At 52.0% G+C, this 21,186-nt stretch overlaps 1 protein-coding gene across 2 annotated transcripts in view; it reads left to right on the forward strand.

The window, feature by feature from the left end:
* The window catches only part of ALS2CL (ALS2 C-terminal like), a 45,925-nt gene that overhangs the window by 16,418 nt on the left and 8,321 nt on the right, over positions 1-21,186 (forward strand). For both annotated transcript variants that reach the window (XM_044425085.1, XM_044425086.1), the window contains exons 5-21: positions 259-424; positions 2,534-2,662; positions 4,602-4,721; positions 5,553-5,620; positions 6,229-6,295; positions 7,856-8,052; positions 8,726-8,791; positions 10,254-10,352; positions 11,718-11,879; positions 13,163-13,274; positions 14,103-14,180; positions 14,711-14,835; positions 15,864-16,037; positions 17,176-17,266; positions 18,325-18,482; positions 19,698-19,760; positions 20,843-21,016. In XM_044425085.1, coding sequence (XP_044281020.1) covers positions 259-424; positions 2,534-2,662; positions 4,602-4,721; positions 5,553-5,620; positions 6,229-6,295; positions 7,856-8,052; positions 8,726-8,791; positions 10,254-10,352; positions 11,718-11,879; positions 13,163-13,274; positions 14,103-14,180; positions 14,711-14,835; positions 15,864-16,037; positions 17,176-17,266; positions 18,325-18,482; positions 19,698-19,760; positions 20,843-21,016 — 2,049 coding nt within the window. The remainder of the gene's footprint in view (positions 1-258; positions 425-2,533; positions 2,663-4,601; positions 4,722-5,552; positions 5,621-6,228; positions 6,296-7,855; positions 8,053-8,725; positions 8,792-10,253; positions 10,353-11,717; positions 11,880-13,162; positions 13,275-14,102; positions 14,181-14,710; positions 14,836-15,863; positions 16,038-17,175; positions 17,267-18,324; positions 18,483-19,697; positions 19,761-20,842; positions 21,017-21,186) is intronic.

Here is a 21,186-nt window from a genome sequence, read left to right on the forward strand (position 1 = left end):
CGCCTGAGTCCCAGTCCCATGCTCTAACCACTACGCCACACTGGCTCTCTGGATTTTTATTCCTTCAAATGAAATAGAATTATTGCCAATTTTTAATCCATTACTGTTTGCATGTGATGGAATCCTTCTTTGGCCTGGTCAGCGGGTGACCCTGTATAGGGTCTTGGTTTGGGGTGGGGGGCATTACCTGTCCAGCTTCTTCCAGGTGGCCCGCGGGGTCTCCAACCCATTAATCTCTCTGATTTTGAACCGTTGCAGAGAAGTCTGGAAGTTGCACAAGACGGCTCTGCAGCAGCTCCTGCACGATTTCTCTCCGGACACGTCCGTTGCGATAGCTCTCCATGCCGTGTTGCAAAAACCCATCCGGGATCAGCTGCAGCAATACAACCTTGTTCTCTCCAGGCTTAAGGAAGCAACTGACCAGGTACCAGGTTGTGCGATATCTGCGACAAACAAAGCGGCGTTTCCATACCAGCCTCCCCAAGTAGCGACGGGAGAAAGGCATTTAGTAGGAGAACCTGGGGCTCCAAATCCACTGCAGCTTTTATGCTGAGCTTTTCAGGAGCTATCCATTGTGCCCCATGGTGGTGAACCTGCCTTGGGAAAGGAGCTGGCCTACCCAGGATAATGGCATGGCCAGGTAATGCTTTCATTCCCCTCTTAGAGTTGTGATTTGCCCATCTGTGACTACACACTTTTTACTGCATGGCTGTGTTGTGACCTCTTTGCAATTCAGTGTCGCGAAAGTCCTGCCTTCTCACTTCCTCCAAAAGGGCCAATGTTGTGATTTGGGGTGGAATACTCGGACCTGGCCAGCTCACCAGGATTTCTTCTGGGATGCACCTAATGCCGAAACCAATCCCACGCAGAAAGGGGTGTTACACAAGTGTCTTTGCAAATGTTGATGTTGTAATAATTTGAGACACTCTTCCAGCCCTGGCACCGACCCCAAAAAATGAGTGTTCTTAACTTGTTCTGACTTTTAAGCTTTACCCTTAAAGCTGGCCCTAAACCTAAGGGCACAGCCGTATCTCAAATGCCTTGTAATTTCATCAACATAGATGGGGGCAGAAGCCAACACGTCTCAACAATTCCTGTACCACATTTTAATATTAATTTAGTTCAAATTGTCCTATAGCTGAAGCACTCAGGGTGACACTGAGAAATCCAAACATGATACAATCAAAGCAAATGCTATCCGGAATCACAACTCCTAGAATTTACATTCAAATGAATATAAAATTAGGATCAGATTTTGGTGTATAGATTTGCCCTCTTTAAATAGGTTATGATTAGAGGATACGGAGTATTCAAGTTCATTGAGATGCCCCGAATTCTTCCTTGTTTACTTTCCCCCTTGTTTTCTTCCACAAACATGAGCGACTTGTTCTTTGGTTTTTGCAAAGTGCAAATTTTCTATTGAAAAAATACACAGTTTGGAAAGTACACTTTTTCCCTACCAAAAAATGTATTTTAAATAACACACCTTTTCCCGACTACAACTGTGCACTTTCCCACCATGGGCTGAAGTGTGAAAAGTCTGAGACTTTTTTTGGGGGGGGGGCAGGTTGGGGCAGATGTGCATTTCTGAAAATTTGCAGATGTGCCCTGATGCAAATGGATAGTTTTGGAACTATTTTTGCAAGTGTGCCTTTGTCTAAGGGCTCACTTTGGACTGCGAATGCAAGTTCAGAAATTTGCAAACATTTTCATTGATTCGATTGCTTCTATGCCTTTCTGCAAGGTGAGTTAGAACAAATTAAACTGTATACAATGTAATCCTGACCCTAACCCTAACCCTAAAGCACCACCATCCCATAAAGCAACGGAAACATTAGTGGCAACCCTAAACATTTCACCTGGTGCTTGCAAGAGCCCATCACACGCCCTCAAATGGGAATGCAGGGAAGCTTGAACCTGGCTCAGAAAAACGGACAGTCCTGGTGCCAGGCAGGCCTCCCTGGGAGCAATTCCAGGGCTGGGGAGCCACCCCCAAGCAGCCCTTTCCCTTGTCGCCATTTTCCGCTCTGGGAACGTGGTAGGAATCCCCCCGGGATGTGAATCCATTGGCTTCTCTGGGCCCAGCGGCCCAGACTCTGGTCTGCTTTGCAGCGGCCCAGAATCCTTGAGCCCTTTGTGGAGAAAAGGCAGGATATAAATCGAAATAAACAAACAAACACTCCAAGTTCTGAGTGAGTGTTCCTTGGGCTGAAGAGACTCTTGCCCGGAAGCGAATGCCTTTCCTCTCCTGGCACACCAAACGGCTGCCGCTTGCGGGGTGCAGGAGGAGCATATCGCCAGTCGCCCGGCCTTCATCCCATGTGCTTTTGGGCTCGGTGTGCTCTGTGAGGCTGGGCCGCGTGCGAGTGGAAGGCCATGGACTCTGGAGGGGTGGGCTCCATGAGGGTCCACCCGACCCTTCTGTCCTGCCCTTGGGGGTAGCCGTTGGAGGGGGGCCTGGGCGGTTGATCATGGGCTCTTGACGTGGTGCTCTCCAACCGTATCTGAGCAACGCGGATTTGTCCCCTGACAGTTCTCAGAGGAGGAAGAAATCGCTGCTGCCACTGAAAAGTTTGCAAACCTGCGTTCATTTGTTGGCCAAGTCGTGGATGAAGCTTGTCTCACCGGAAGGCTGTGGAAGTCCCTGTGCCATAAATTCACGGTGCGTGATAACATCTCTGGGGCATCTCTGTTTCTGTTTATTCCAGGAAACTACACTCCCTCTTTGGAAGGGTGGGCAAAAACCACCATCCAGAGAGTCATGCCTATTAGGAGGTCTAAGAGTATAATTATTATTAATAATATAAATACCAAGGGGGAGGAGGAGGAAGTTACTCAAGAAATGAATAAAATCATATGGGTTTATTTATTATTTATTACTTGGTACAAACATTTATATCCCGTCCTTCTGACAAGCGCTCAATCCAATTCCGGGTTGGATCCGGAATCAGTCATACTTTGAGTAGACCCACTGAAGTCAACCAGACTTGGGTTAGTCCTGACAAACGTCATGCCTACCAATTTCAGGGTTCTGCTTGCATCTCTCCTGAGCCAATGCTTTATAAAAGAGAAATTTGCAAAATACTAACAGCTTTCACCTAGGAGACAGCCAAACCAAGGCAGAAAAGTCTGTTTTTCCTTGTGCAGGATGCGGGGAAGATAATATTTGTGGGTGTGCGGGTATTTCCTCTCCCCACACTTAGGAGGATTAATTCCTTTGTACTCCTCACTAGTCAGACCTCACCTGGAATACTGTGTCCAGTTCTGGGCACCAAGATTTAAGGAAGATGCAGGTAAATTGGAAAGGGGCCAGCAGAGGGCAACAAAAATGCTCCAGGGTTTGGAGACACTGCCCCGTGAGGAGAGACTGGGAGAACTGGACATGTTCAGCCTTGAGAAGAGAAGGCTGAGCGGGGACATGAGACCCCTCTAGAAGGACCTCAGAGGCTGTCCCAAAGAGGAAGGCCAAGATCTCTTCTCGCTGATGCCAGAGTGTAGGACACAGAATAATCAATTCAAGGTGCAACAACCCAGATTCAGGAAGGACATCAGGAAAAGCTTCCTCTCTGTCAGAGCAAGACGACAACGGAATCAGCTGCCTGGGGAGGTGGGGGGCTCTCCCGCACGGAGACATTCAAGAAGAAACTGGACAGCTATCTGAACAGGATGGTGTAAACTGATGTCCTGCAACAGCAGAGGGTGGACTTGATGGCCTTCATGGCTCCTTCCAACTCTACTCTTCTATGAGTCCATGATTCTAATTGCCTGCCCACCCCCCACCTTAATTTCAGTGGGAAATAAATGAATTACTGCCATTCCAGGGCTGGGAATGTCCTTCAATACCCATTTCTGGGGAGGAGCAGTCGTATCTGATGGACTCACAGCTTCTCTCCTGCCGTCTCACACTGGCTGCCTCCCCACAGGTTACAAAAGCATTGATTGGCATCCCAGCCTCTTCCCCCTCCCCTGTTTGGATGTTTTATGTCGGCATCCAAAAATGCCCCCCTAGAGAAAGATCTGCTTGTCTGGGGCAGAGGAAGCGTTCACACCTCGGAGGTCAGAGGCTGAAGTGCATCTGAACCTGGCGCTGAAAATTTTCCTACAGGCTGATCCCGAAAGAAAAAAAGCCCCTTCGCTCGAATTGAACGAAGGAGTTTGCACCGAAAACTCCCCAGTTATTCTGTGGCTAGAAAAATCCAAACTCTGCAGCGGGAACTTGGCCTCTGTCCAGCACGTGTCCAGCATATTTCTCTCCAGAAGGCTCATGACCTTCCCCCGATGTAGCAAGACATGATTTCAGGCTTCAGTTGAAACAAAACTATGAAACCCAACTTGGCTCTAATGTTTGAGATATTGCTGCAGCCTCCTCGGATCTGGCACCCTCCCGATGTGCTGGACTGCAGTTCCCACTATCCCCGGCCAGCCCTTGGCCGTGCTCGGAGCTGTATCAGATGAGTGCCCGGTTGTGGGAAGTGGATGGTTACCCCTGCTGAGTCAGGAGGTCTAGAGACTGGTTGTCTGCTTGGGAATTTAAAGCTGGCAAATCTCAGGAATGCTGCAACAAGGGGGACAAAAGCCGATGTTGTGACGTTGTGTTGCAGGACGAGCTGTGCATTCCGGAGAGGAGGCTGCTCGAGGACAGTCACAACGTGGCCGTCTCGACCAGCATAGGAAAGTCTGATCGCGTCCTGCTCTTCAATGACATCCTCGTGTTGATCCAGGTAGGAAGGCTGGACCGGCCTCGGTATCCGTGGCTGGACCAGCACGACCCGAACTGGCACTGCTGGAAAAGGCCTGCTCCCTCAAGCGGCCGGCCCCCCCTTCCGTTTGCTCCCCCCATGGCGGTGGAGCCGGGGGTCCTGGGGGTCCCACCAGCACCGCGTGATCTGCAGGGGCGCGGATCCGGGAGCCAGAGTGGTGTGGCGGTTCGGACTGCTCAGCTGGGGCTCAGGAGGTCCGGCTGGGGCCCCCACTCAGCCGGGGAGCTCACTGGGGGACGTGGGCCGATGGCGCTGCTTCAGGAGCCTTCTCCAACCTGGTGCCCTCCAGATGTTCTGGCCGCAGTGTCCCTCCGCCGTGGGCAGAGGAGCCAATGGTCAGGAGAGATGGCAGTTGCAGTGGGGTTGCCCCCTTTCCTCTGCCCCCTGAGTGTGGGGCAGCTTCCTGGCTGAGGAAGCCCATGGAGTTTCCACGCCTCCCCCAAGGCTTGGTCCTGGCAGGAAGAGACACTGAGCGCTGAACTGGAGACCCAGGAGATCAGGGTTCTAGTCCCCACTAAATTGTGAAGCCACAGGCTCTCAGCCCAGCCCACCTTGCAGGGCTGTTGTTGCGAGGATAAGACAAGGAGGAGGAGGAGGAGAACTATGGAAGCTGCCTTGTGCTCCTTGGAAGGATATAAGATGCAATATAAATAGAAGAAATAAAAACAAACCTACCGCCCCCTTCAAAATGTAACTGGTCAACTTGCTTTAGCGGGTGCTTTAATGGTGCATTGGCTCCCACCCGTGCCTGCGCTTTCTTTACCTCTTCCCTTGAATTCTCACGTTTTCTAGGGAAGCAGCTACCAGAGCTTTGATCTGAAGCTTGTGTGGGTGGATGGGAGCTCCAACGAGGCGGGAAAGTAAGTCAAACCTCTGATGTTGGCAGTTCTATAATGCAACGCAAGGGCCCAAAAGATCCATCCTGGGGGGCTCGCCCCATATTGCTGGTGGAGTGCGGTGAGCATGGGGAACAGGGTCTATGGAGTTGACACTGGGCTGGAACCGGTGGCCGGGGATTTCTTAGCAATAAAGGAGAATTTGGAACTGGGCAAGTTTGAATTTGGAACTGGCCTTTAGAAGGGAGGGGGGCAGTCAGTGCTAGGGAGAACTTGCCAGAGACAAGAGGTGATTTGCCAGCCTCTTCTTACTTTGAAGTGATGCTTGGGAACATGGGAGTTTAATTTCCTTGGCCTCCCAGATTGGGAGGCACAGAAAAAGACAGATCCCATGCTCCCAAGCCATTGGTTTCTTCTGGGGAACTTGGGGTTATACTTTTCCCTCCCCTTTCTCGCTGTTCCAGCATGGACACTTTGACTGGCTGGCTGGCTGGCTGGCTGGCTGATTGGTTGGCTGGCTGATTGGTTGGCTGGCTGGCCAGGTGGCCGGCCAGTCTCCTACCTGGCTGGTTGGGAGCAGAACACCTCTGAATGTTTCACTGAAGGCCTCCTCCTGCCCCCCCCCCCCCCAGGCACACCCTCCGTGTTGGCACACCAGAAGAAGAGTTCTTCCTCTTGGCCAGAGACCCGCAGGCATGGGTAAGTGGCTGGCCGTTTGCTTTGCCTTGCCTGGAGAACGCGGCCAATGGTCGTGTGGCTGGGATTTGTTCTCCGCTTGGGAAACGAGGGCTGTGGAACCTGGCTGTGTGGGGCAGGATCTGCACCCTGCCTCCTCCCCCTCCTCTTCCCTTCTCCTTTCCTGCCCTTTGTTGCTTTTGGTAGGGATAGGCACACCACACCCTTCCTATGTTTTTAACTCCCACCATCCCCAACCATGGGCCATGCGGACTGGGGCCACTGGGCTTTGAATTCAGCTCGCAGCTGGATCCATTGCACGGATGGGGGTGGACTTCCGCACCGCCCCCTTCTCAACCGCCCCCCATCCTCTCCACCCTCCAAGCACTCGGCCAGGGGACCAAATGGGGCGAGCCAGGGCAGGGGGGACATCCCCCCAAATCGGGCAGAGGGACCTTGCGTGGGCAGAGCTGTGCCTCTGGCAGAAGGCGGGGCTGGAGGCAACTCCCAGAAGGCGCCCGGCGCCCTCCCACTTCTTTGGGGGCTCTGCTCCCAAGCCGGCTCACTGCCGGTATCAGAGCCTTGGGGAGCTGTCCCTGCAGAAGGCAGAGTCCGGAGAGGTCGGGCCAGGGGAACCAGCGCTGGCTCGGCAGATCCACCTTCTGGTAGCCACGGTGGCCTGCCGCTTTGGCTCCTTCTCCCTTCCAACCTGTCCCGGCCGCCCCCAGCTTGCCCAGCAGCGGAGGAACGAAGAGCAGCTGGTCCCGGTTTCCCATTCCTCCTCACCACCGGCTGGAGCAAAATTCGGGGAAGGGGCAGGTTGTGAAGCAGAAGAGCAGAAGCAGGTCTGGGGGCTCTTGCCAGAGGGCGCCTCCTGGCGTGGGGCCCCAGCAGGTTCCCCACCACGCCGGCGCTGGATGCCGGCCCTGGGCCAAGCTCACCCGCCCGCATCTCGGTGCCGCAGCAGCCCTTGTACCCTCTTGGCCTGGGACGCCACCACCTGGAGGCAAAGCAGCAGCATCTCTTGAGAGGCAGTGTGGCGTAGTGGTTAAGAGCGTGGGACTGGGACTCAGGCGATCCGGGTTCCAGTCCCTGCTCAGCCTTGGAGCCCACTGGGGGAATCTGGGCCAGTCACAGACTCTCAGCCCAACCTACCTCGCAGGGTTGTTGTTGTGGGGATAAGATGGAGGAGAAGGATGTAAGCTGCCTTGAGCCCTTTGTAGGAAAAAGGCAGGACACAACTCGAAAAATAAATAAATCTATGTCATCCCGTCCTTTAAACTGGCATGGAAGGACTTTGAAAGCCAGTCAGGTGCTCCCAAACCGGACCTGGGAGTCTGGCAAGTGGCCTCAGAGGTCCCCTCCAACTCCGCCATTCTCGGATTCCGGGACTCCGGTATCTCACCGCCGCTGCTCCGGTGCCTCCATATGTTCTATTGTATTTCAATGTATTTTATTGTGTTGTAAGCCGCCCCGAGGCTTCGGCAAGGGGCAGCATAGAAATCTTATAATAATAATAATAATAATAATAATAATAATAATAATAATAATAATAATAACCGAGTCCCCCTTTCTCGTGCTCAGGCCATTTGGCAGTGGAAGCTGAAGCGGGCGGTGTGCCAGGCCATGGACGGGAGGCGAGACTTCCCGCTGTGGGGCAGGGCTGGCGAGGGGAGGGAGCCGCCGCTCTGCCGCTTCTCCACGTTCACGTTCCGGAGCGAGGGACGGCTCAAGGACGCGGCCTACGAAGGAGAATGGCGCCTGGGCAAGCCGCACGGCAAGTAAGTTGGAGGGCAAGATCCCTTCCCACTCCTTTTTATTTATTTTATTTATTTTTATTGGGTTAGTTAAAACTTTTCCATACCGTCCCTTCACAGATGTCTCAGGACGGTTTACAACCGATTAATACAATAGAAATAGATATAAGATTAACGGTTGCCCAGCATCCGATGTTAAAATATAAAACCACTAAATAAAACTGGTTAACAAGTACAGTACTGGGAGAATTAAAAGGTTTTGACTTGACGCCAAAAGGAAAGACGCGTTGGCGCCAGGCGGACCTCTCTGGGAGCACGTTCCACAATCGTGGCGCCACCACAGAGAAGGCCCTCCTCCGGGTAGTCACCCTCCTGATCTCCTTCAAGGACGGCTCCCAGAGGAGGGCCTCTGACTCTGATCTCAAGGGGCAGGACGACAAGGTTCTCCTTTCGGTATCTTTTCACTCAGCTGGAAGGGAGAACATTCAGAATGACCGTATCTCCCAGTCTGGCTTTCTCCTGCAGCCACTTCTATTTAAAAGCTCCAGTTCTCGGTCTCCCAAAAGCGAGAAGTACATTCTTACCAAACCACGAGCTAAAACCAAATTCAGCCAGGCCGGCCGCTGCTGCGCTTTAGCGCATGAAGCTACATTGCAGCGGTGTCGCAGTGGCAGTCATGGGTCCCTTCACTTTGCAGGGGGACGCTGATGTGGCCGGATGGTCGGAACTATGTTGGAGACTTCGAAGAAGGCTTGGAACATGGGTAAGGAGTGACGTTTCCCATGCAAATGTGCCGTCTTTGCCCAGGGGATACTTAACTGATGTGCACATATGCTCGCTACTGTGCAAAAATGCTGCATACAATGAATCTTCATCCGGCATCAACAAAAGACTAGCATTAGGTGCATTTGGGGTCATTTTATACCCCAGTTAAAAGTGCCTCAGGCAAAAAAAAGCTTAGTATAAAGGGCCTTTTTTCTGACTGAATGTTTTCCCCAGGGGATTTCCATAACCTAAGGATAGCTTTCAGTTCTCCCAAAGTTCAGGTCATTTCAGGTTTAATCCTTCCTGATGCAAAACAAGAAAATGTGCGAAACAAGGCTTGGCCCATTGACCTTTTCGCTGCATAACCATCAATTGTCCTACTAACTTTAAAAAATCAGAGCAAAGCATTTCCTGGATTTTATTTGTTGGAGGTATTAGCTAAGGATCTTAGCTTTAAAAAGAGACCAAAATGACTTTCTTTGTTTCCTTTTTTGAGGTCTATTGTTCAGAGTGTAAAAGTGCCACCAGAATTATCCTTATGCTGATCTGAAGGTTTTGTGGACCCCATGCCTGTCCTGGTTTATAGAAACAGAGAAACAGAGCGAGTCAGAAGGGGTCTCCCGGGTCATCTAGTCTGACCCCTGGCACCAGCCGGCTCCGCTCATGACATGCCCACCAGACTTGTAGGGGATGGTTGGTGGAGCTTGCCGTGTCGGGAACGCCCCAATGGCAGCCCCAACGAAGCAAACCAGGGGCAGTCAGGAAAGGCCCCTTTGCCTTGAGCCTCAGCAGTTTTATTGAAAGACCACCCAGGCCCCCTGCAGTTACTTCTGACAGCGTGCGACCGGGCAGCGGCTCTCACTGCAACTGCAAGCTGCTAGAACATGCACAGAGCGTTTTATAGATTCCAAGTCACGTGGGCCCAGCAGCTGGGCAGTTGATCCTAAACAAGGTGAACACAGTCAGAAGAAGGAGAGGGGGCTCAAAATACAATAGCATTTGAGTGCGGGGTATTAACACAACGATCACAGGATTATTGCGAGTCTTGGCATGCAAATGAGGGTGCTTGCAATGCTGTTAACCTGGCAGCCCGAGCAGCTGTTACTGATCAGCAAAACAGCAGCCCTGGCAGTTCCTTGGGGAAGCCATCTGGTCCCACTTCTTAAAGTTACAGCAAATGCCAAACAGTGACCTGGCTTGGGATTTTTTATTATTATTATTATTTATTATTATAACATTTCTATGCCGCCCCTTGCCGAAGCCTCAGGGCGGCTTACAACACACTAAAATACATTGAAATACAATAGAACATAGAATTTTGGGGTGCTTCCTGAGAAAGGGGTGCAGGAATTTTATAACACAAAGATGCAGAAGCAACTGTTTTCTGCCAGGGTTTAGCTGAATTTTCCGGCCAGCCCCGCTGGACCTTTCAGAGGTGCCTCTCGCTCTCCCGCTTGCAGGTTTGGCATCTGCCTCGTCCCCTGTGCCTCTGAGGACCGCTACGACTGCTACAAGTGCCACTGGAGAGAAGGCAGGCGGAGCGGCTACGGGATCTGCGAGTAAGCAGCCTCCGGGCAGGGGGGCCTTGCCAGCCGCCCTGGCCGCCTCTTCAGCGGAGCAGCCGGATGGCGACGCTTTAAATGAATAATACCGACCCGTACTGTGGGAGGGCAGGCCGGACGAATCTTGAGCATCCACGCTGCGGGTCGCACGGAATGAGTTTACGTCTTCTGGCTGCAATAGTTGCTCCACCCGGCTGCAGGGAGGGGGTGGGAAGGAGGGCCATTCCATCATTTCTGCCTAAAGAAGAGCTCTGTGGGGCTCCCCCTCTCCCTGAACAATTTCCAGATGGCCATGACCTCACCTTCTACTAAGCTCTAACAATTAGTGCCCGAGTTTGCTCTTTTCCTCTGCCCTCCCCATCCCTTTTTCCTTTGTTGCCCTGACTTTTATAGATCATAAGGCTTCAGGAAGCAGCTATTCAAATTTATTGATACATACATAATCACACCTGAGAGTCTTTTGGTTTAATTGTTTTATTTATGTAGTGTTTATGTTTTGTTATGATTTTCTAATGTAAACTGTCCAGAGAGCCATGAGGCTATTGTGATGGTATACAAAAGTGTTAAAACAAACAAACAAGCAAACAAACAAACAAACAAACAAAGAGAAGGCTTTAAAAAACTTTAATAAATCAATCACCCATAATACACATGGCTGGCCTGGGCCATGGGAATTTATTTATTTTCTTTATTGTAAGCTTTTCTACCCTGTCTGCCACTAGTGTCTTGGGACGGCTTACAATCAAATGAGTAGAATAAAACAGAACACCACAGCATCCTACAACTGAAATACTAAACCCCCAGTAAAAGCAATTAAACATTAAAATGATGGAAAGATTAAAAGGTTTTCACCTGACACTGAAAAGTATATAACGTCAGCACCAGGCAAATGTTTCAGGGGAGCGTATTCCACAATTGGGGTGCCACCACAGAGAAGGCCCTTCTCTGGGTAGCCACCCTCCTAATCTCCTTCAAGGGGGGCTCCCGGAGAAGGGCCTCTGCCCCAGATCTTAAGGGGTGGGCAGGCACATATGGAAGGAGACGCTCCTTCAGGTATCCCGCTCCCAAGCCCTTTAGGGTTTTCTAGGTCATCACCAGCACCTTACATTGGGCCCGGACTTCAATTGGCAGCCAGTGCAACCAATAGAGGACCAGCATTATATGCGAATACCCTCCAGTCCCCATTAACATCCTGGCAGCTGTATTCTGAACCAACTGAAGTATCCAGACCATCTTGAAGGGCCACCCCACGGAGAGCGGGGAATGCTCACGTTCTCCTAACAGTTCAAAACCTAGCAACTGCGGCCCGAAGGGATGACGAGGATGGATTTAGGCATTGAGTGTCGTGCACGTCCCTCCCAGGTATGGCAACGAGGTGGTCTACAAAGGATATTTCAAGGAGGACCTGCGCCACGGCTTTGGCATCCTGGACAGCACTTCCTCCAAAGAGCATCCTTCTAGGTACACCGGACACTGGGAGAACGACAGGAAGAGCGGCTACGGCGTTTGGGATGACAAGGAGAGGTAAGGCAACCAAAACGTTAGGCTGAGGTGAAATCGGTGCATCCCACTTTAGCTCCCACGAGGCTTGCAGAAAGTCTTCGCCCCGCCCGTATGTAGAGAGGGGGCCACCGAGAAGCAGATCCTGAGTGCGTTCCGCCTCTCTGGCCTTCCCCTCCATCTTGCATGTGTGTGTACTGGAGAAAAGCCAGCATTTGGAAGCAGCTTCCTGGTCGAACCAACCATGGCTTTCTGGATACCATTTGATGGAGGTCATTTTTATCTTGAATCATTCACTGGTCTGCAATCCCCATGCATAAGTGCAGGTGAGGGGCCAAGCGGCTGGAGAGCAGCACTTGTGAAAGGGACCTCGGGGTGCGGGTCGATGGCAGGCGAAACATGAGCCAGCCGTGTGACGCGGTGGTCAAGAGGGTGAACGCCACCCGTGGTTGCATAGCCAGCAGTGTGGCTTCCAGGTCGGGAGAGGTATGACTGCCACCCTACACGACTCTGGTTCGACCGCAATTGGAGTATTGTGCTCAGTTCTGGGCCCCTCATTACAGGAAGGATATAGCCAGGTTGGAATCAGCACAGCAGAGGGTCACAAGGATCGTGGCCGGTTTGCAGCGGGTGGGGTATGAGGCGAGACTGAGGGAACTGGGTCTCTTCAGCCTGGAGAAGAGGAGACTCAGAGGGGATCTGTTGGCGACATACAGGTATGTGAGGGGATGTCACACGGAGGTGGGGAGAGACCTGCTCTCGCCTGCAGAGGAAGGCAGGACGCGCTCCAAGGGAGCCAAGCTCAGGGAACCCAGGTTCAGTTTGGATGCCAGGAAGCACTTCCTGATAGTCAGGACCCCGAGGGTGTGAAATGGGCTTCCACGGGAGGTGGTTGAGGCCCCACTGGTGAGGGTGTTCAAGGACAGGCTGGACGTCCACATGGTGGGCATGTCGTGAGTGGAGCCGGCTGGTGCCAGAGGTCAGACTAGATGGCCCGGGAGACCCCTTCTGACTCGCTCTGTTTCTATGTTTCAGTGCTAGAATATGGAATGGTGTGTCTATATTTTGCAAATCACATAGTTCAATAAATAATTTGGGCCGTAGGCCCTACGCAGGCTGCCCACCCCTGCCCCAGGTGTGGCAAAGGAAAGTGTGCAGAGATAAACCCTTGGTTCAGGTCTTGCATGGTTAAAACCGCTGCTCCCGAACTGAACCTTCTCAGCAGATCCTTGCCTGCTGGAGCGCTTCTTGTGCCAGGCCCGCTTCTCATGGGGCAGAGGCGTGATCTGGTGTTTGATGCCTTTCAGAGGGGAGAGGTACATCGGGATGTGGCACGAGGACCAGCGACATGGGGCAGGCATCGTGGTCATGCAGTCCGGCGTGTGCTACCAGAGGACGTTCCACATGGATAAGATGGTGGTGAGTGCGGGAAACTGGCCCCATGGGGAGATCCTCCTAAGGCCTCCCGCAGGCCTCCTGAGTGAGCAAGGAAGTTCTTTTGGGGGTCCGGACAATTCACATCGTGTGTTCTACAACACCCTTGTAAGGTAGGCCATCCTCCCCATGGCAGATGATCATAGTATTGAGATCTTGTGCCACCATCTCTGCAGATGGTGCTTTACAAAGAACAGGTAGGACAGATCCCTGCCCCAGAGGGCTTACAATCTAACAAAGATGATGTCACACAGGAAGGATAAGCGGGGGTGAGCAGGGGATGAGTCCATGAGTTGGCTTGGTTAACGTAAGGCGGCCTTCACCAATGGTGCCTTCGCAGATTTTGGACAACATTCCCCCAAATCCCTGAATATTGCCTGTGCTATCTGGGGAAGATGGGTTTGAAGTTCCAAACCTCTGGAGGACACAACTATCCTAGCAGCACCTCAGTTTTCTTTCTCTTTCTTCTGTTAAGGGGCAAATTTCTGGCCTTAACGGCTGCGGAGAAATGCTGGAAAGCCCATGGGCGGCGCTCGCCTAATCTCCCAAGCAGGAGAAGCTGCTGAACCAAATGTGTGAAGTGCAGCTATTTCACAACAGCACAATGTGCAATGATAGCAGAATAATGACCCGTGTCTATACCGTGCATCCATATTTTGGGATTCCACTTCCCCTTTAGTAAGCGCAGCCCTGCAGATCAGCCACCAGCATCTCCTTTGGAAAGGTGAGCGTCGAGATGCGAAACACGGCAAGGTTTTAATGAGCTTCTTGCTACCTTTTTCCACCCCTCCCACCCGGCCTGGTCACCTGCAGCGGTCTGGAATCCTTCTCCTAGAAGATGATTCTGTCTACGAGGGAAACTTCACGAGAGACCTGACTTTTGTCGGAAAGGTGAGTGTGGGCTTGGCTTGGGCAGTTTTTTGAGAACGTAGGAATTACCCCGCGGGATCACGCCAAAGGGCATCCATTCCCACATTCAGGCCATGCGGTGGCCAAGCCACAACCTTTGGAAAACTCCCAAGTAGGGCAAGAGTGCAGAAAACCCTCTGGATCCTGGCTCTTGCTCTGTGGACGGAGCTTGACGGGTCATATCTGGGTCCAGAATTCTGGAGCTTTTGGGAATATTTATTTATTTATTTATTTATTTGGAGTTTTTATATCGCTTAACGCATTGGGACAGCTTACATAAATAAACATAAATAAACAACATAGTGCCTAGTACAAATACAAAAAATACAAATTATACAAATTAAAAACCCCAATTCATTCTGACTGCAAGTGAAAACCTATAGATTAGATTAAGTGAGGTTAAAATATTGTTTAAATAAAAAGGTCTTAGCCTTAAGAACATCTTCTTAAGATGCAGCCATGATCTCTGGGCTGGAATCCAGGACTCACCTGAGCTTGATGGACTGTTTCAGGGAAAACTGACGGCCAACAAATTCACCCTGGAGGGCACCTTCAGCCACAGATCCAGTCACGGGATGCACGCTCAAGGGATCCTGAACACGTCCGAAGAGCAGCTCGGGGGCACCGTCACCAAACTGTACGTTGCGGGGCTGGAATTTCCAAAAATTCCTCCGGTCAGGCTCAGGAAGCAGGGAGGCGACCCTGCAGTGGTGGACGGGGTGTAAACAGAAGGAATGGGAGGGACAGCCAACTGCCCAGAGAGAATGACTATTATTGCTATCCAGAAATGAAATGATTGCTAATAAAAAACTGAATAGGGTGGGGGCAATGATATTGTTACTGCATTGTGTTTATAGCAGGCCTTTTTCAGCTTGGGAGGAAGTCAAGGTGCGTTACGCGACTCCATGTTATCCTCACAACAACAGCCCTGCGAAGTGGGCTGGGCTGAGAGCCTGTGGCTTCAGAATTTAGTGAGGACTAGAACCCTGATCTCCTGGGTCTCCAGTTCAGCGCTCAGTGTCTCTTCCTGCCAGGACCAAGCCTTGGGGGAGGCGTGGAAACTCCATGGGCTTCCTCAGCCAGGAAACTGCCCCACACTCAGGGGGCAGAGGAAAGGGGGCAAACCCCCTGCAATTGCCATCTCTCCTGACCGTTGGCTCCTCTGCCCACGGCGGAGGGACACTGCGGCCAAAACATCTGGAGGGCACCAGGTTGGAGAAGGCTCCTGCAGCAGCGCCTTCGGCCATGTTTCCGCTTAGCTCCCCAGTCTGCCATTTGGATCAGAGAACCCATGTGGCGGAACAGGCGGAGCGTTGAACTCAGATTGGGACACACGGGTTCAAGGACCCGTTCAGCAAGGAAGCGCACAACTGGGCCATGCCTTCTCTTTCTGTCTTGGCCTACCTCGCAGGGTCGGTTAAGCTACCTCGCGGTAGGTGGAGGCAGAAAGAGAAGGCGAATGAGCCCGGGGCCCTGTGCGGAGGCCCCGTGCGGAGCCTGCAAGTGGGAAAAAGATGTCTTGGGGTGCGGGGCCCATTCCGGGAGGGTGTTGCTGGATCCGGCTGGCCGTGTTCGCACGTGCGGGGTACCCCTGGCTTCTGCAGCCGGCTTGTGCACGCTGCCCTTCCTGGCCCGGCCTAAAGAGCCACTTGCCTCCTTGTCCAGACAGCTCGGCCAGGTGGCGTTCCCAGTGGAGCAGAGGTGGGAAGGGCTCCTCAGCCCGTTCCTGGAGTTCATCCGTTCGGGGGCGCAAGGAGAAATGGAGGAGTTTTTCATGGGGTTCCACGTGCAGACAAGCAGAGAGCTGCGGAAGTCGCAGGAATATCTCTTCTGCCACAGGTGAGGAGGAACAGATCAGTTGACCGGGTGACGAGGTCCAGTGGATTCACTGGGATGTGTCTCTCTGAAGGGATAGAACAGACAGTGGCTCTGGGGCCACGTTATTTTCTTACAGTTTCTTTATCCCACCCATCAGCCAAAGGAAAGCTCCCTCTGTGGCTTGCAGAGGTAAGAAACAGGACAGATTTTGCCCAGGAGTTCATAAAGACACGACACAAGAGGAAAGGGGATGAGGAGGGTAGAGGGGGAAAAGCCCCCCAAATCTGAGAATGTGAGAATTGAGATGGTGGAGGGGGAGAAGTTGTCTCAGAGTCTCTGTCCCAGGTGTTCAGGCAGACCTGGGAACAGGCAGGGTTTGGAAGGGAAGGGAAACGACAAGGGCGAGGAGCGAGACAAGGCCAGGTTAGGAGGGCTATCCAACTGGAGGGCCATCCACCTCAGAGGCTGGCCCTTCTCCAGAGGGGCACACCCAGAGCGCTGTGGCCAGGGCTACTGAAAAGGAGGATCCTTGGAAGTAGCTTCCAGTTCGGGTTCAACAAACCACTCTGTGCATGCTCAGAGACACTTCCGTGGTTGGCTAATACATTTTTGGATGTACATTCAAAAGAAAAGGCTTTTGCCAAAGGGCTGCATGTGGGGTGAAAGAGTGGAAGAGGGAACCCAGCACCACATTGGCTTTGTCACACGTGTGCGGGAAAAGCACGGGAAACTGCTGGTCTGTGTGCTTAAACCCGCCAGAAGCGAAACCGCCCTCAGCGAAAGTGGCTGCTGTAGATGGCAGATGTGTGTCATTTTTCAAGGACATCAAGGCAAAAAACCTGGCTGGGTTCAGACAACTCCCAAGGGTTGTGCATGGGTTGAGTGCGGCTTGTCCCTGAACTGCGGGTTGTTGCTGACCTGTGAGTTCATTGTCTGCACCCAACAAGCCATGGCCACAAACAACCCTCAGTGGACAACCCAAGCACAAAGGGTGGCTGGGTTCCCCTCCAAGGGCTCCTTGTGGGTAACAGACCACGGGTTGTTTGTGTGGCTGGGTTCACACAACGCAATAGCCCTGCTTCAACCACAACTCATGCTCAGCTCGGTGGGAATGAGCTGACACCGTGACAATCCTGTTTTGTTCACATCTGCCCCCCAGAGGACCAGAGGAGGCTGCGCGGAAGGTCGACATCCTTGAAGAGCTCAGGGAACCCCGGGAGCAGGAAGTCCTGCGATGCTACTTGGAGCAGGTGTGTTGTCAGAGGGGACCGCGGCGGAAGTAGCTAGCAGCCGGCTTCCAGGGGCGGGAAAGTGGATCCGCATTCATTTATTTAAAGCTTTTCTGTACCGTCCTATTACCAAGGGTCTCCGGACGGTCTTCCAATAAAGCAAAGGAAAGCGCAGCATCATCTTTTATAAAACCCCCCATCAAAGCAACAACCTAAACCTTAAACCGTTGGGAAAATAAAAAGGGTTTGGCTTGGTGCTGGAAAGAATAAAGTGTCGGCACCGGGCAAACCTCTCTGGGGAGTGTATTCCATAACTGGGGGGCCACCGCAGAGAAGGCCCTGCTCCGGGTAGCCTCTGTGTTTGCTCGTTTAGTTGCAAAGTTGTGCCCGACCCATTGCAACCCCACGGACAACACTCCTCCAGGCCCCACTGTCCTCCACCCCCCCTGGAGTCCACTCAAGCTCACCCCCACTGCTCCAGTGACCCCATCCAGCCCCCTCATCCTCTGCCGTCCCCGTCTTCCTTTGCCATTAATCATTCCCAGCATCAGGCTCTTCTCCAGGGAGTCCTTCCTTCGCATTAGGTGGCCAAAGTATCTGAGCTTCATCCTCAGGATCTGGCCTTCCAAAGAGCAGTCGGGGTTGATCTCCTCTAGGACTGACCCATTTGATCGCCTTGGGGTCCAGGGGACTCTCAGGAGTCTTCTCCAGCACCACAATTCAGAGGCCTCAATTCTTCGGGGATCAGTTTTCCTTATGATCCATGGTCAGGGATGGTGGAATCTGTAGTTCAGAGCACTGGGAAGACTCCCGGTTACTGAGCCCTAAATGCATATTTTTATAGGAATTCTCATACCATTAAAAAAAATCAGACATGAAAGTGAGCCTTTGTCAGAATGGACTGATATGAATTTGAAAAGGGCTAGAAATAGCTAGAATGGCTGTTCCCTACCTATAAAAAAATCAAAATTTGGGGGAGTTGCAATAAGAAAAGATCGGGTCTGGCTTATTCTCCCACCTTGTAGTTACAGCTTTGAGTCTACCTAGTTCTGAAGAAACTTTGCTTTCTGGTTTTGCAGGCACTGAAGTCTTCCTTGCACCCTTTGGGGAAATTACTGACAGCGCTGACATTGGCATTCCAGGCCACCTACTCTGGGATTGGCGCAAACAAGCATCTTCTGTCCATGGCTCAGGAGGAGGTCAAGCATTATGCAGAGAAAATATGGGAATTCTACCAGTACGTACTGTCCATGCTGGCATGCTCTTGCTTTCACGGGGGGTGGGGGGATCTTCTTGCATCTGAGCTCTTGCACAGCTCACCTTATGACAAGCCACTAGTCGAGTCTCTCAATTCCACTTAGGACGAGATCTTCTTGCATCTGAGCTCTTGCACAGCTCACCTTATGACAAGCCACTAGTCGAGTCTCTCGATTTCACTTAGGACGAGATCTTCTTGCATCTGAGCTCTTGCACAGCTCACCCTATGACAAGTCACCAGTGAATTCTCTGAAGGACAGTTTAGGGATGGTGAACGAAACAAGGGCTCCTTATGCAGAAAAGTACTGGTGGTGCACAGGAACACTAAAAATACAATAAAAATTAATAAAATACAATCTAATAAAATAAAATAAAATAAAATAAAATAAAATAAAATAAAAGTCCTGCAGCTCTTGCACTCTTCAGCAAGCATTACTATTTAGGGAAATACTAGAAGTTGTCAGATTTTTCTCTGCCTTAACAGGTAGAGGATTCCACCCCAGATCTTCTCTTTCGGAGGGACTCTTCCAGGGGATCCTTGCGGGTGGGTGAAAGGGGACCCTTGCAAGAAGCCGCCACGGGGCTGAAGTTGCCTGTCCTGGAGAACAATTCCAGCAGAGCTTTATTTGCTCATTTTTCGATTAACCCTCTGGGGTATTTTTGGGGAGGATCCGTAAGGATTATCTTTAATCAGGATGCCCGTCAGCCTACCAAGCACATTTGTGACAGGACAGCTTTGCCACTACGGATGTTGCCAAGTTAAAACGCACAGTCTGCCTTTCCGGGACACGAAAACCGTCTCATTCTTCTCCTCCTTCCCAAATTACAGCTCACGGATTTCTTTGGAGGGCAGCAAAGCAGTGAAATTAGTTTCAATAAACTGGCTGAGAGCACAGGGGCCAGATGCATTTTCCAGGGCTGGGCCGTCCGTCTTCTCCACAATTCTTCCGATGAAGGTGCATGCATCCTCCTGGAACCAGTCCTTCCATATCTGAAGTAACTTTCTTGGGAACAGCTCCTGCAAGTCCCCAATTTTAGCTGAATCCTGCAGGTCCTTGCTTAAAACAGGAGCAGCTAACTGGGAATTCCTTTGTTAGTAATTTAGGCCTTGCATTTCTCCTTGCTGGAGCCTATTTTGAGCATCCAACAAGGGCGTTCGTCTTACCTCTGTTTATCTGCTCTTCGTACCTTTCAGGTGTTTGCTGAACCTTGCCTGGGAGGTCAAAGGACAAACACCCCCTGAAGCCCTGAAAGAAAGGTAGGGATGTGGATTTATGTCACGCGTTGGGTTTATGTCACGCGTTGGATTTATGCCACGCATACACAGCCTTTCTGGCTCTCCCACCAGCAAGAAATGCTCCGCACTGGCACTTCACGCATGAGCACGCTGCCGTTGCTTTCCCGCTTTTCCGCTGTTTTCCTTTCCAGAGCCCCCAAAAGTCCGTGGCGCTTTCCATGGGGTCAAATCCATCCCTCTTGGGGCCAGATCCAAGCCTTCCAGGGACCCTCGGGTGGCCAAGCCCTCTTTCCACCACCCACTCGTCCTTTGGAGTTTTCCTAGGGTTTCTGCAGTGCTTTGCCATTTTGGGCTGGAACGGGGACCCCTCCAAAAGGCTTTCCCAAAGCTGGGCTTCACTCTCGGGCTGAGAAGGCCCTCACCCTGAGTGTAGCGCCCTCACTCGCAAGATGTGATGCCCCTTTTCCAGTGGCCATCAGCAAATTTCAGGAGGGAAGCGATGCAGCTCTGTTCTTCGTGTGTGAGCCCAGAAGTGGGGCAAGCCGGGTCAAAGCCCCGTCTGTCCCCGAAGCGCAGCGGGTGATAGTTGGACTGGCGGCACGTCCTTCCCCTGTGCCTGCCCATCTCTCTGTCTGCCCCACTTTTTCTCCGCCTGCCTCTCTGCCCCTCACTCTCGACCTTTCGCAGTGTCTCATGGCCTGTCCTACCTCACAGGGTTGTTGTAGCAACACTCAAGCTCTGCCTCCTCCTCCTCCTCCTCGTCATTCTTAGATTGCACTTATACCCCACCTTTTTTCCACTTGGAGAGCAGCCAAAGAGGCTTCCGTGGCTCCATTTTATCCCCCCAACAACAACCCTGTGAGGTTGCTTGGGCAGAGAGTGGCTGGCCGGCCCGAAGTCACCCGGTGATCTTCGTGCATCTTCCTGCACCAAACCCCACACCCCAGTGACTCTCAGCAACGTAAATCCTTTAATTCAGTAATTTCGCACAGTCAGGTCATACCTGAAATGAAAAACGAAACAGACTGCATCTGTGAAGTTTTCCAGCTGCTGCTGCTGCCGCTGTGCTTTGATGGGCTGATGGTGCTTTTCTTTCCCTCCAGCGACCTCAGTGGACCCGGCCTCATCCTGCCGCTCATTCTTCCGTATTTTTATCCGGAGCTCCTGATGCTGTACATGCTGCACCATGAGAAAGAGGATGAGCTCTACTGCCAGGGGATTGTCAACCTGAGTCTTTTTCCGGACGTTAAGCTGCTGGAGTTCCTGGACGTCCAGAGGTGAGCTGAGCGGCCGTGGCCAGGAAAACCCGTGGCCGGCATCTAGGGAGCCCACACCAAGGAGGCCTCGTCTGCCTCCCACCACTGGATTTTGTGGCACCCGCAGAAAGAAGACCCCCAATGCCTCCCACAGTGGCATTTTTTCCATTCTCAATTTTATTTGATTTTCT

This window comes from Varanus komodoensis, unplaced genomic scaffold (genome assembly GCF_004798865.1).
Source record: "Varanus komodoensis strain SLA01 unplaced genomic scaffold, ASM479886v1 scaffold15, whole genome shotgun sequence".
Taxonomy (NCBI): Eukaryota; Metazoa; Chordata; class Lepidosauria; order Squamata; family Varanidae; genus Varanus; species Varanus komodoensis.